General features: G+C 39.7%; 1 protein-coding gene across 1 annotated transcript; it reads left to right on the top strand.

Annotated features, from left to right (window-relative positions):
* Positions 1–2839: 2839 nt before the first annotated feature.
* On the top strand, positions 2840–4013 carry LOC120959318 (uncharacterized). Its single transcript, XM_040382617.2, has 2 exons — positions 2840–3297; positions 3374–4013. The coding sequence occupies exons 1-2, from the start codon at positions 3257–3259 to the stop codon at positions 4011–4013; spliced, it is 681 nt and encodes a 226-aa protein (XP_040238551.2). The 5' UTR covers positions 2840–3256.
* Positions 4014–14491: the final 10478 nt, after the last annotated feature.

The raw sequence follows: 14491 nt of genomic DNA, 5'->3' as shown, positions 1-14491 counted from the left end.
AATACGAAAAGATAAGGATAGAATAGGTAGCATAGGAAATTAGGCATAAGACGGAATTAAGGATACATAGGAAGTAAATGAATTAAGCTAGGATTAGATAGGGAAATTTTAGTATAAATAGCGGGATAGGATTTAGGATAGGCAGATAAAAGTTAGACTTCATAAGGGGAAACTCTGTCCAATTATAGAGAAAATTATAGAGAGTATAAATAAAAGTTACAGTTCCAACAAAACACCCCTTTTTCAATTGTACACTAAAAGTGATATACCACATCACTATCATTTTCTAACGGCGATAAAACTGACGGAATGGCTGTAAACACAACAAAAAGTTAAAAAAATCGTAAATAGAATAATCATCAGGATTTATAGAATCTTACCTTGACCAATTAGATCCCCGTTTAACCCGTTTTAACCAATTAGATCCCCGCTTAGTTTCCTGCACGTTTCTTAATTGATAATCAGATGGTACAAAATGTTCCGAGCATACAACATTATTTGGAGAAGGCATCCAAGGATTATCCTTTCCACAAAATACAATCCATTTTTGCTTCGTTGCTAGACACTCTGGGAATTCATGGAGGTAAATTTTAGATCCCATCTTCTTCACATTGTACCTATTGTTTTTACAAGAGGCTACAGAGCACTTATAGTTTGAAGACATAATAAATAATTCATTATAATATGTTGAAAACGATAAAAGTTGTTGAAATACACTCTAGAAATAACGATGGCTTTGCGACTGACCGATTGCAAACTGATTGTAAACAAACCGTTCAAATTGTAAACAAACCTTTCCAATTTGTCTGTCAAAATTTTTTCATTCATTTTTTTATTGAAGATCGGCCAAAAGGGCTTTTGTCATAACCTGTATAGAGTCTAATAACCTTGGTTGTAATGTACATGGGGCTGCTACAGAAAAATACATATCCTTTCTAAGATACTGATACGATCTTATTCCAAAATAGCGTAACGTAAAAAAATTGCTAATATCTTCTTTAGTCCGTCGAACTTTTTTTCGTTTCCCTGTTATTAAATCTATTTGATTTTAGCTAAAGGTTTTTTTTTAAACATTTTTTTTGTTCGAACTGGGAGGGTGACAAAAAAGTTTCTTTAAATTTATTAAAACTAACTTGCTGAAGTTCAACCTGCTTTTTGGAGTTTTGTAGCTCTTTTTGGAGACAGATTCTAATTCCTTGGATAAAAAATCATTTACTTCCAGCAATTGACGACATTTCTCCTGATCCTTATTTCGTTCTGCAGTAAGTAATTTTATATAATTTTCTTTTTTATCGCAGAAAACACACGTCGAAACACATATTATCACTGAATCGCTCAAAACACACGGTAGTGTTTACTATCGTTTGAGATTCAGAGTCATCATGATTAACGTCTCGTGGCAGAGTTAAACAAACTGTATGGCATTATTGAATTTTATTGTATCTCATCATTGCCATTTAAATTAGGTTTAATAATTGTTGGAAATGCTAGAAGAACAACGTCGAAGTAATGATAGAGTATAGTTAGAATAAGTAAGAATAATTCATTCATCAATTAATGTACCGTCCTCAGCGGCTTCGGTCATATAAATGATTATACATAATTAGATTTAATAGTATAATTAACATTAACGCACACACCCTCGTGGTCAACTCAACAAAATATTGCAAAAAATAACATTTTTTTTTTTGCTGCACCCGAACTCGCTGCACCAGCGGGTCGGAATGAGCCCACCTTGGCTCGACCCGACCCGAACTCGTAGCACCAATGGGTCAGAGTCGCTTATGCTTTTTTGCATCTACCGGAGTCGTTGTACCTACTGAACCTACTTGTACTTTTCGGGTCGACCCGAACGACTCCTTGTCGCTTACGGATGGCTCCGACCCGATAGGTTCGGGTCGACCTGCCCATCACTATTACCGATGCGTTTATTTTGAATGGTTACTCGCAACATTTTTTATAATGTAGCTTCATGCAAATAGTAAAATTAGCTATGTTCAAGTAGACTGGACCAAGTGTAACAAGACATCATGTACCGGGTTTCTCTTAGCATGTGTGATGTGAGATGTGTAACCAGACCAACCAATCCTCTTGTTGTCCTACAAAAAAGAATAGAATATTAATTCCATAACCACAATTGAATCTGCACACACGCGCAGAGCTCGCATATCAAAATATAATATCAATCAACAATGTGAAGTTAGTGGCGGCTTCAACGATAATCGACTAGTTACCGCTTAAGGCTCCCGGCACCCTAAAGCCTTTACTGTGTGAAGCAGCATATTACACTTCTTGGTCGCTTCGTATTTCATGTTTATTACGTGCCTCATGAGCTAAGCGCGATTTTTAGCCAAATGATTGAAACCAACAAGCGTCCGATTGAGCGGTCAGCACGGTTACATCAATACGTCTAGATGACGGATTGACTTGTAAACATTGGGTTGTAATGCACACCTGATACCCACCTGATTCGCCATCAAGCGCTGAACTGGCCAGAGTCAGTTATATTATCAGTCACCTAATGCTGAGCGCACCGTAGGATCCACTCTCTGGTCTGCACATCGGTCCATCGACCGACCTGCTGATGTCATTGTATGATTAGTCCATCGTCCGATCAGCCGGTTCACTGCCCTCTCGGTCCGGTAACCATAGTGGCTTTCCGCACTTGCTCCTGCACTCAGTCGTTGCTCCTGAGATAACCATGTTATGTTATAGAATCGACGTTAATCGTTCGATCGTGGGCCATTCATTGAAATCCTACATTCTCTTTGTAGAACCAGCAAACGCGTTTGAAAACTTTGCCCGCTGCATTATTTCTCACAGTCGCCTTAGCAGCTGATTGTTGTCAGCAGAGAGAGATTGACTGTCAAACTGAGTGGATGTGCCTTCCTCGTGCTCCTGATTTTATACGCTGTTTTGCCGTGTTTTTTTCTGGAATCTCAACATTTGCAACAGTGGTGCTGCTGAGTTGTTCGTACCGGCTAGTGCGTGCCTTCGATTAATATAAAGCTGCTTCTGTTTATTCAACATTTTTGCCGAGAAAGTGTTTGGCTTCGTTTCTGCTCCTGTCACTCATCAGATTGTGCTGAGTCATCGTTATGCAGTGCTCAACCTGCAATGCACCCACCGATAGTGCTAATTCGGTGTCCTGTGCCGGTGTTTGTGGTTCCAAGCATCACACCCATTGCACGGGGTTGTCCCGTGATTCTACTCGTGAGCTTGGGCGTAATAATCAATTGTTGTGGTTGTGCAAAACATGTCACGAGTTTCGCATTGGCACAAATTCACTTCTCACAAGTGAGATAGCAGCCCTACTCGAGTTGGTGAAAGCAGATATTCTCACCACAATTGACTCATCTCTCTCTTCTCTTAGATCGGCTATCAAGAGCGATTTGCTTCCTGAGATCCTCGCTCTCGTTGATAAGCGAGCGCTAACACCCATATTAGCTAAGCCGTCTGTTAGCAACGCATCGCGATCGCACACATCCACTAATGTATCGTCGCTCAATGCCACAAATACATCCAGAACGACTAAAACAGCTTCCGCTCGCCGTACATTTACAAACTCAACGGAGCTCACTGATGATATCCAAGCTGCGAACGATACCAACACTGTGGATGATTCTGACAACTGTAACCACTACAATCATCGTACTAAGCCGACTAGTGATGTTAGTGCTGGAAACTATCGAACAAATACACAAGCATCTTCTGATCCTGTTTTGAACCAAAACACCACCAACACGGGCATAGCCGAGAAAGTATGGTTATACTTCACGAACATCAAATCGCATGTCTCGGCTGATGATATGCGTGTGTGGCTTAAAGCTGTGCTACCAACGGACGATATTAATGTTTACCGTCTCACGAAAAAGGGTGTGAACCTGGACTCGATGTCCTTCATATCGTTCAAAGTGAGTGTTCCTAAATCTCTTAAGGAGCTTGCGCTGCACTCTACTATTTGGCCAGTTTCACTTACTGTTCGGGAGTTTGTTGCTCACCATCCCAGATGACCGAGATCCTAGAGGCTGTTCAACTGGAGTTTCCTCCCACTCCGCCTCAGTTATCACCGGGGGTGGGGCTTCAATCACAATCGAATCTCAGCAACACGAACCGCTCACCACAGATCAGCCCGTTTGCCAAACGGATAGCTCACAAGTAATAGACCCATTTGTGATATATTACCAAAATGTTCGAGGCCTTCGCACCAAATACAATGAATTGCGCCTTTCTGCGAATGAATCAGGGTTTGAAATGCTTGCCCTTACTGAAACCTGGTTAAACGAATCGATTCCATCCAACATGGTCCTTGATAGTGATGCCTACAACATATACCGCTGTGATCGAAGCAGGTTAAACAACGAACGTTCGCGTGGGGGTGGTGTGCTACTTGCATGTTCCGTTCGATATCCTTCTGTGGCACTTAACATTAATCAACCCACGCTTGAAGCTTTATGTATACGTGTTTCTTTTTCTAAGTTTCGTCTTTATGTGGGGATTGTTTATGTGCCACCGTATTTGAGCAGCGACCGCAACTATTTGGAATCCCTTTCTGCTTTCATCAGTGATGCATACATGCAAATGAAACCGAATGATCATCTTATCCTTCTGGGTGACTTCAATCAACCTGCGTTAGAGTGGTCGCTTTCTACCGCAGTAAGGCCAGATTCATCTTTACCTATGAGACATTATGTGCCACATATTTCTTCGAATACATCCAGTTCCTGCTTTTTGGATAAGTTAAACCTGCATGAACTCTATCAGCTGAACGGGGTGCATAACCATTTAAATCATTATTTGGACCTGGTGCTCTCCAACTCTGCTGCAGCTGCTTGTTGTTCTGTGTATCCTGCTTCGTCACTGCTCCTGCCCCAGGATGCCCATCATCCTGCTCTAGAAATTGCGTTACCGTCTTCTTTATTTAGGGCTAGTAGGGTTATGAATGTATTACCTTCTGCTCCTAATTCATTGAGAGTTCGTTATAATTTTCGGCTCACAGACTATCGTAAACTTAATTCAATTCTATCTCGTTCCGACTGGTCTTTTTTTTATCAATGTACATCGGTCGACGAGGCTGTCCAATCGTTTAATGCTTTGTTAACCTCTGCACTCCTTTCATGTACACCTATTTTTCGTTCCCCTCCTAATCCTCCCTGGTCCAATCGTACTCTTCGCAACCTGAAAAAGGATAGAATGAAATATCTTAGGAGGTATCGTCTGAACCGATCTGCTTTCAACTTTCGTTTATTTAAGTACGCTGCCTCTGCGCATCGACTATACAACAGGGCTTGTTTTGAGGCCTATTCGAGTAGACTGCAATCGCGTTTCCGTTCTGATCCAGCATCCTTCTGGCAATTTGTTAGGATTCGAAGAGGGTGCAATACGTTACCTAATGAAATGGTACTTGATTCTCGAACTGCCTCTACGCCTGTTGAGATCTGTGAGCTATTCTCTGCACATTTTTCCCAAATGTTTGAGCCACCGGTTAGTGACCCTAACCTTATTGAGGGTGGGCTACTCTACACGCCAGAGAACTTAATTAATCTCTCCGATATTTCGGTTAGCTCTGAAACAGTTGTACAGGTGTTATTTGGGTTGAAACGTTCTTTTACTCCTGGTCCAGATGGCATTCCTGCCTCTGTTTTAATAAACTGTAAGGACGTGCTTGCTCCACACCTTGCTAAAATTTTCAACCTTTCACTTTCTCTTGGGGTTTTTCCTGCTCTTTGGAAATCCTGTTGGCTTTTTCCGGTACACAAAAAGGGATGCCGTAGCATTGTTTCTAATTATCGTGGGATAACCCAAACTTGCGCCACAGCCAAAACTTTTGAGCTATGTATCCTTCCAACCATACTTCATAGTTGTAGTTCAGCTATTAGCCCTAAACAGCATGGGTTTATGCCTGGTAGGTCTACTTCAACTAATCTCATGTCTTTTATTTCCAATATTTTTAGATCTTTTGAGGCCGGTACCCAACTTGATGCAATATACACCGACTTTCATGCTGCTTTTGATAGTTTGCCTCACTCCTTATTATTAGCTAAATTGTCTAAACTTGGTTTTGGTGATGGCATTATTAGCTGGCTGTCCTCATATTTAAGTAATCGATCATGCAGGGTTAAAACCGGGTCGTACTTATCTGAGGAGTTTTTTTGTACGTCAGGTGTCCCTCAAGGTTGTGTGCTAAGTCCACTTCTGTTTTCTTTGTTCATCAATGATGTTTGTAATGTTTTACCTCCTGATGGTCATCTCCTTTATGCGGATGATATCAAAATCTTTTTACCTGTGTCTTCTTCTTCTGATTGTCTGAGACTTCAGCATTACCTCAATGCTTTTGCTCATTGGTGTTCATCCAATTTACTTCGCCTGTGTCCCGAAAAATGTTCTGTTATTTCTTTCTCTCACTCTCTTTCTCCTATTTTATTTAACTATACTCTCTCTAGCGCTTCCCTCTCTCGTGTTATGTCCATCCGTGACCTTGGTATTATACTTGACTGTCGTCTTAACTTTAAACTGCAGCTTGATGAGGTGCTACTAAAAGCAAATCGAACCCTTGGGTTTATCTTACGTTTTACCACTATTTTTAGAGATCAAAGCATCCTAAGAATCCTTTATTGTGCTTTGGTAAGGCCTATTCTTGAATATGCAAGTATCATCTGGAATCCTCCCACTATTGATGGCTGTTCGAGAATTGAAAGCATTCAGCGCCTCTTTACCAGGATTGCCTTTCGTCGTTTGTTCGGTGCTGCCTCACTACCTCCCTATGAAACGCGATTGCAGTTTTTCAATCTTCACTCCTTAAGCTTCCGCCGCCAAGTGTTTCAGGCTTGTTTTATTGGTGGCTTATTACTTTCTGCTACTGATGCTCCTGATTTACTCTCGTCCATCTCGCTGTATGTTCCCTCTCGTTCTCTTCGTCCACGTGATCCTCTGTCAATTGAAACACGTCATACTCTTTATACTTTCAATGACCCTCTTCTGTCCTGTTTCAGGTTGTTTAACCACTTTTACTATCTCTTTGATTTCGACTCCTCTCTTAACTCTTTCCGTAACCGTATTTTTTCTTCTAATTCCCTTTAATTATTCTCCTTAGTTTTCTATTACTCTCTTTTTTTGTTTTTGTTAAGTTTATGATAGTCTCTACGCTCTACTCTTGTTTTTTTTTCTTTTCTTTTTTGCTAGGTCAAGACTAGGTTAGTTAGGCTTAGTTTTTCATGAATTATTTTGTTTATTTGTTAGTATTAAATTAGTTTTAAGTCTATTATATTTAGCCTTGATGGCGGATATTGTATGAAATAAATGAAATGAAATGAAATGAAATGAAAGAAGAGATACGGCAAAGCTGTAAGGATCGACCATATACCGGGTCTCTATGATCGGCTATGCTGAGCTAAAATATAAAATTATATTAACTGTGGGATATGTTTTAGTTTATTGAAAAAGTCCGCAAAAGTTTTGTCTTCCGTTAACTTACCTCTGTTGTTGATGCTAAGCATCAGCTGATTGGCGGCGATTTTGACAGACAAATTGTAGATAAGATATTCAAAATGGTGAGCTGTTCAAGAGCTCTGTCGTAACCTGTATAGAGTCTAATAACCTTGATTACAACAGTACTCAAGTAAACTTGACCTCAAGCAAGGTGTTGTGCGAGTTGCGCATAGCGTTTGCTGAATTGAATTGAAATGACAATAAATGAAATTTAGTCTTGCATGCGACATCACAGAAGATAGATCGTCTTGTCCGTGAGGGCTCCCATCTTACGGCGAAAGAAACTACTAACCCACCCCTCAAGTTACAATCCACCGCTAGAGACACAACACAAGGTATACTAATTGATGTACTAATTTTATTAAATAACACTAGTTAAGGCCCGGTAAAATCTACCGGATGTCCTCAAATTTCGAATCATTTTCAAACTCTACACGTTCAGTGGCAACAACAATAACTCAAACACCTATTTGTTCTTATTTGTGCTTACAACTGTATTAACCTTGTAACTTCCTGGTTGTTACAGTTCTTACTGCACATTTCAGAACCGTTAAATATCGATGAGGCTACTTTTGAGCCATACTGATGGAAATCTTAAATCTTAAATAACCATAAAAAACCAAGTAACGCAATTTTGTATTTTTTTAACTGGTGTTCCAAAATAAGGTTATTTGTTACGCACGTAAAGTACCAATGAATCTTATTTACTTAAACTTATAAGTAATAACAATGCTAATCATGATTGGCGAGTTTTGTGGCCATTTTGATAAAACAGAAGGTTCAGTAGCTGCATTTCTACTTATTTTTAATTGAACTGATACGTACCATGCCTCTGTTGACACAAATGTATAATTTTTTGATTTTTATTTTTTGGTTATTGACGTGATTTTTTGGAAAGCGTAGCTAAGTAGTAACCTCAACAACGTGTTCATTTAATAACGTATTGATATGCAGTGGATTAAAAAATTAGGGTGCTTTCTGTTTTTTGTAGCCATAAACGTAAGATTGAACTACAAAAATATGATATCGCACATGGTTCGAATTCCATTTCTACTCTTTTTTTCGACTTATGTTTCATAATAAGTAATAGATGCTTAGAACAATTTAAATGTAAATTTGGTTGGTCTTTAATTTCATGAGGGTCATTTCCAAAAACGCCATCAAAATTTTATTTTAATATCCTGAAACTGGTTTTGAAGCATTCAATGGAATGGGTGTATGAGACAATTGTTATTGTTGTGCCAAATATCAGATTTCGACAGTGAATATATCCCCTCATATAACCATTCCAAATGTGTAGTTCTAATATTCCAATCTATGTTGTTATAGAAAAGAATGGTTCAACACTGTTATAGCCTTTCCAGATCAATTAACTAAACTCACGTTTACTTGCAAACTACTTTATTTACTCTTGCCGCCCCACTTTTTTCAGATTTTGCTTCTAATTTGACGTGTCCTTAATTATAACGTATAATCAACACCATAGTACGGTGATAGCATCACATGGTAGACATCGCAATCACTCTTGATAGATACAGTCAAAATCTTTTCAGCCCTCTTGGGCACGTTACAGTAAGCATAGATTCATTGTGGATCATTTTGCAGTTGATGCTGATCCGGCTGAATGCAGTGCGCACGGTTGTCTCACCTAACGCGCAGTATGTTGCAGTCATGTTACACAATGAACCATCTCTCCCTTTAGTGCTTTGTTCCAGAAGGACATCATAAAATAAGTAGTTCTTCCCGCCCGCGAGCAAATCGTTACAAATTCAATTTTAACTTTCAAGCTATCAACATCCGCCGCTTTCTTGCTCGGAATTTCAGCAAGGCTTTTTAGCATATGGCCGCTTAGGGTCTCTCGGCTATATCTGCCTCTTGTTGTCATGCGTTGCCCTTGTCCCGACTCACCCAATATTGCGAAGTAGTAGATTTGGGGCGGTCCCGTGGTACGTGGTCGTCGACTCGAACGATTCAATAACATGCCCGTCATGGGTTCAGGCCCATGGACCGTCCCCCCGTAGCCCCCCGTCCCCCCGTAACGTGTGCCCATGGATTGACTATCCGGTTACGTGTTAATGAATTAAGTCTCGAAAGCCTATACAGGCCGGCATGTCCGCATAGAACGTTACGCCAAATAGAAGAAGATTTGAGGGAGTGTACATGTTCGACGTCCTGGATATAGCAACCCGTTTTACAGGATATTATGTACCACACTTATCTGCCGATGAAGACGGTGTATGTAGTATTCGATGTGCTTAAGCACCAATAATGAGTATGGTTGGCTTTATTAATGATTGAATGAATTGGAATATCAACCATTTCACAATTAAGCTATTTTGCATAGTTTTCAAACATGTTTTTTTTTTAAATTGCCTTGAATATCTTGATTTATAATGTGAAGGGGTATGAGATGGGACACATTATCATCAGGTGACTAATTTACAACTTTAATTATTAAAAAAAAAAACATCATATCCAATACCATGTGTTTTCAAATCGGTTTGTGTAAACAAAAAATCTAAGTAACCATTGCCCTCATTACACGCGGGCTGGCAGTGTGGCATGGAGCAAGTCCTTTCGCAGCAACGCGCGTTGCTAAGAGAGAGCTGCTCTCACCGCTTTCTCTCTCTCGCTGAATGTTTACCCTGACGTCATTGTGGCGATTTTCGATTTTATATATAGTGAGATTATCTGCGAAATGAATGGTAACGAACGTGAATGTATATTATCGTTTGATGAAATGAAATTAAGCAAAACTTTGGAGTATGATCCGTCCGCTGATGAAGTTCTTGGACCGCATAATAAGTTCTTGGACCGCAAGGGGTTATGGCAAGAGGGCTTTTTAAAACCTGGAAACAACCAGTCTTTATTGGGTTCGATCAACAGATGACAAAAGATATTCCCCACGAAATTATCAGACGGTTACATCATACATATATATAAAAGTCGAGGGTATAGTAAGCGATAATTGACAATAAAATGTTGGATGCTGGAAAGATCTTGGCGTTCATGACTACTCTCGTCCATATTTTAACCATCCTATTACAAATTGCAATATTTATGTTTTTCCTGATGCACCTCATATTTTAAAACTAATACGGAACTGGTTGTTAGACACTGGATTTGAGTACAATGGTATAATATATAAACAAGACAAGTTGATTGAACTGATAGGAAATAGAAACGTGGCCGAAATGACTCCAATATTTAAACTATATTGAACATTTTGCCATTTTGAATATGACACCACAAGAGCGCCAAAATGTTCGGAAAGCCGCAGAACTTTTGTCCACTGTTTGTTTCACCCGTGTATGACAGGTAGTTGTATACTGGTATATCATACAACAACACATGTCAAAATTACTCGCGCTATTCGGCTTGCGGAATTAACGTTTTGGTTGAGAAAAATCTTCAAACCACTTTGATGTTCTTGCTGAAATTTTGTGGCAACCGTGAGTGCATACCAAATCAACAAACTTGTTTCGGCAAAATACAGTTCACATCTGTATAAAACTTTATGAAACAGAAATGAACATGAGCAGAATGGACTGCCATCCTGCGCATCAATAAAAACCCCAATTTCTATACTTTTTTTCTCCAATTTTTAATCGATATCAATGACTAAACAATCAGTAATATCAGAAAGGCTTTGTGGTATGTTCAAATTTTGGGTACTGTGGATACTGTTTCGAAGCGGACTTTCGACACTTGATCGTCTAGGCGAGCATAAAAACCTTTAGGACGTTGGAGTTTAGAGGGCTTGCCTTGGGTAGGAGGACATAAGTAAACTCCTTAAATGAGAAGTCGATAGATGATGGAAGGGCTTAGTCCTATCCTGACAATCCGAACAAATCTGACCCGCCATGATCGGAGTTGGTTTTATCTATGCTCAAAAGAAGTTAAAGGTCGGAAAGTTATCGTTTTCGCTAAGCTAGTTACATTTGTCTTTTATTGACAAGAACGATGGTTCTAAACGATATTTTCTTTCCTACTTTACAGTTTCTAGCTCGTGTTTCATAATACGGACGATTTGATTTAAAATCGTCATCGTGAGCATAACATGAAAACAATATTTCGCTTTTACGTTGGTGTTTACCTTTACAATGAATACTGAAGTACTGTTTTGCTTCGAGTTACGGCCACTTCATTTTCAATCGGGCAGAGCGATAACTTTTTGTACGCGGGAAAAACAAAATTTTCATTCGAAAGTAACTGTAAATACCATGTATTGCAGTATGTTTGTCTCAAGTGACCACAGATTGGAGACCACTGCTTTAGATCAGCTGCTTTCTAAATGATCGAGCGTTGAGGGCCAGGAGAATGCATTTTTTTTACACATACATTATTATATTATTACAGTTAATACACAAAATAACTGGTTTATGATATTAAACAATGCGATTGGTTATATTGTTGCTTTTCTTAAATTATTATATCATCCAAGCAAGTTTCTAATTCGTTTTATTAACTTACAATTACTAAAATTGATTGTAAAGATTCTTCAATTAAGGCCCGTGTCTGTGCTCCATCGCATGCGATTTTATCGCACGTGCTGTCAAACGCTTTTTCGTATAATATTGAGATTATTTGGATGATTTTAATAATATAACGATCATGAAAAATTAAGTTGAGATTGTTCCTACAAAACATCACACATTTAGTTTGACAGATAAAATCGGATGCGGCGTCCGAAGATATCAAAATTTTTTGATTCCGTCGTACGACGAAATCGCACGTCCGACGTTATCTGTCAAATCTCATATAAAATTTTGACAGGCCTTCCGATAAAATCGCATCCGATGGAGCACAGACACGGGCCTAAGAGTCAGCAGCATAGTGTGCAAAAGTCATAAAAAGTTCCAAAAAATTAAGCAAAATCGCAATATCGCTTCTCAATGTACCCTTCCTTCCATGTTGCAAATTTGTTTCAGGATATATCTGAAGATGATACAAAAACCTTAACAGCTGAAAAATTATCGAGACAAACGTACAATCGTTCAGTACTATTATGAGGCCACGGACAAGTAAGGCCAGGTCAGACAAATTGTTAGCGTATTTCCTTCAAAAATACTCCTAGAAAATCGTTGCATCCTTAAAACGCAATAGTGTGTAACCATTGTTCTCGTTAAATCAACAGTCAGGTTTTTATGGAATTATTCGTTTCTATTTTCTGATTTCTCCTCAATTTTGACCATATTGATTGGTCCGACAATCCATGTTATGGTGATCAAATTTGGAAGAGTTCAACGATATGAATTGTCATATTAAAATATGTTCAGTTACTTTTTAATGAATAGGATCTTCCTATCTTTCAAAATCGCGCAAATATTTTCTCGGGCCTGACTGCATATTGTGGCGGGCCGGACTTTGCCGACCGCTGCCGAAATCTTAATTAGTTCAAACTTTACGCGATCATTCATAACGATATTTCCTTTCCGTCGACGCTTGTAAATTTGACTCAAACCCTTCAACTGCTTACCTTTCCACCATCACTTCGTCCAGACCACAATTTTGCCTGGGGCCCAAAGGTTAGCCGGGGCACGAGTTCTTAGTTTTTGCGTGATAACACAGACACAGGCCAAATTAAAGAGCGCACACATCGACATCGGAATCGATTCTTGAATGAAACCTCAACAGATAAAAAGAGCGTGCTTGGTGTCAGCCAATTTTTCTTGCTAATTTCTACGGCTACGAACCGTTGTGTTGAGATCGGTTTCGGATCCTTTTAATGTCGTATGTCTTTGTAGTTTGCGTGAGGCATCTCTTGTAACGGATTTTCGCTTTACCCAATTCGTGCGTAGCGTTCAATGCATTTGATCCAACGCTTTGGGCCAACGATGATGAAATGATATTGTTTTGAGCTGTGGGCATGTATCGCAGCGTTTTGTGCATCCACCTAAGGTAAAAATATTGCACATGTTAAAAAGACAAATGTTTTCTGCTTCTGATAGTAAAATGCTTCTGATAAATAAAATAAATATGCTTCTGATAGGTCTGGTAGTTATAGTAAATCTGATTGTAAACATAACTCCCGGGGAAAAATGGTGGTATATTGGATTGACAACGCCAAAGGGAAGGGGCTCAATCGACGGGATCATCAACGGGGCCCCCAAATGGCCGAGGCAATGGAGATTGTTCTTCGTATTATGGCTGTATATGGCTGTATGTAGATGCAGCTGTAACGGTTTTTGGTCTTGTTGTATTCGCAAAAATTGAAATAGTCGATAAAAACCATATATAAATGAAAATGGTCCATAGGTTCATAGGAGTATTTTTATACCCTTCCCCCCTTCCTTCTAACTGAAACCATTCCCATTTCCCCTTCTCTTCGGTCCACAAACTTGATGTGTTCGATTAGGATCAAGAATGAAAATTTTAGTTTTTGCATTAAAAGACACACACAATCCACTATCCCAGGCTAGGAATGTGAATACCATTTTTCGTGTGAAAACAGCTGTCTGCTTTCGGCACACAATCGCAAAGCGGTAGCAGGGACCCCGTATACAAGAACAGGACGGTTCATCCCAGCCAAGAGCGCACACAATGACATCGATTTACCATTTCTCGAATAAAACCTCAACCCACTGAAGCACCGTTGACCAAACGACCTTCCTAGGCTTTTTAAAGCGACGCGAGCTTGGTGTCAATTTTTCCTGTTAATTTCTCCTACGAGAGCCTATTGAGAGCGGCTACGAGCCGGGGTATTGAAATTTTGTTTAGAGGCCTTTAGTTTTTTGTCTGTGTATGATGTGTGCTTGTGGCTGTTGAAACAGGTTTTCTTTGTGGTTAAACGCAGCGTTCTGTTCTGTGTTCCGTGCATTGGATTTTAGCAGCAAGTGTCTCCGCGTTTTTTTTTTGGTGAGCTCGTGCACCGACCATCCACACCAAGACACCAAATGCACGGGGCCCCTTATTGACGGGGGCCCTTACCGTCGGGGGCCCTTACCGACGGGGCCCCTTCATCGACGAGTCCACATAATCGTTGGGGCCCCGTAAACCACCT

The sequence above is a fragment of the Anopheles coluzzii genome, chromosome X (genome assembly GCF_943734685.1).
Source record: "Anopheles coluzzii chromosome X, AcolN3, whole genome shotgun sequence".
In the NCBI taxonomy this organism is placed as follows: Eukaryota; Metazoa; Arthropoda; class Insecta; order Diptera; family Culicidae; genus Anopheles; species Anopheles coluzzii.
This window is presented reverse-complemented; position numbering and strand designations above follow the sequence as displayed.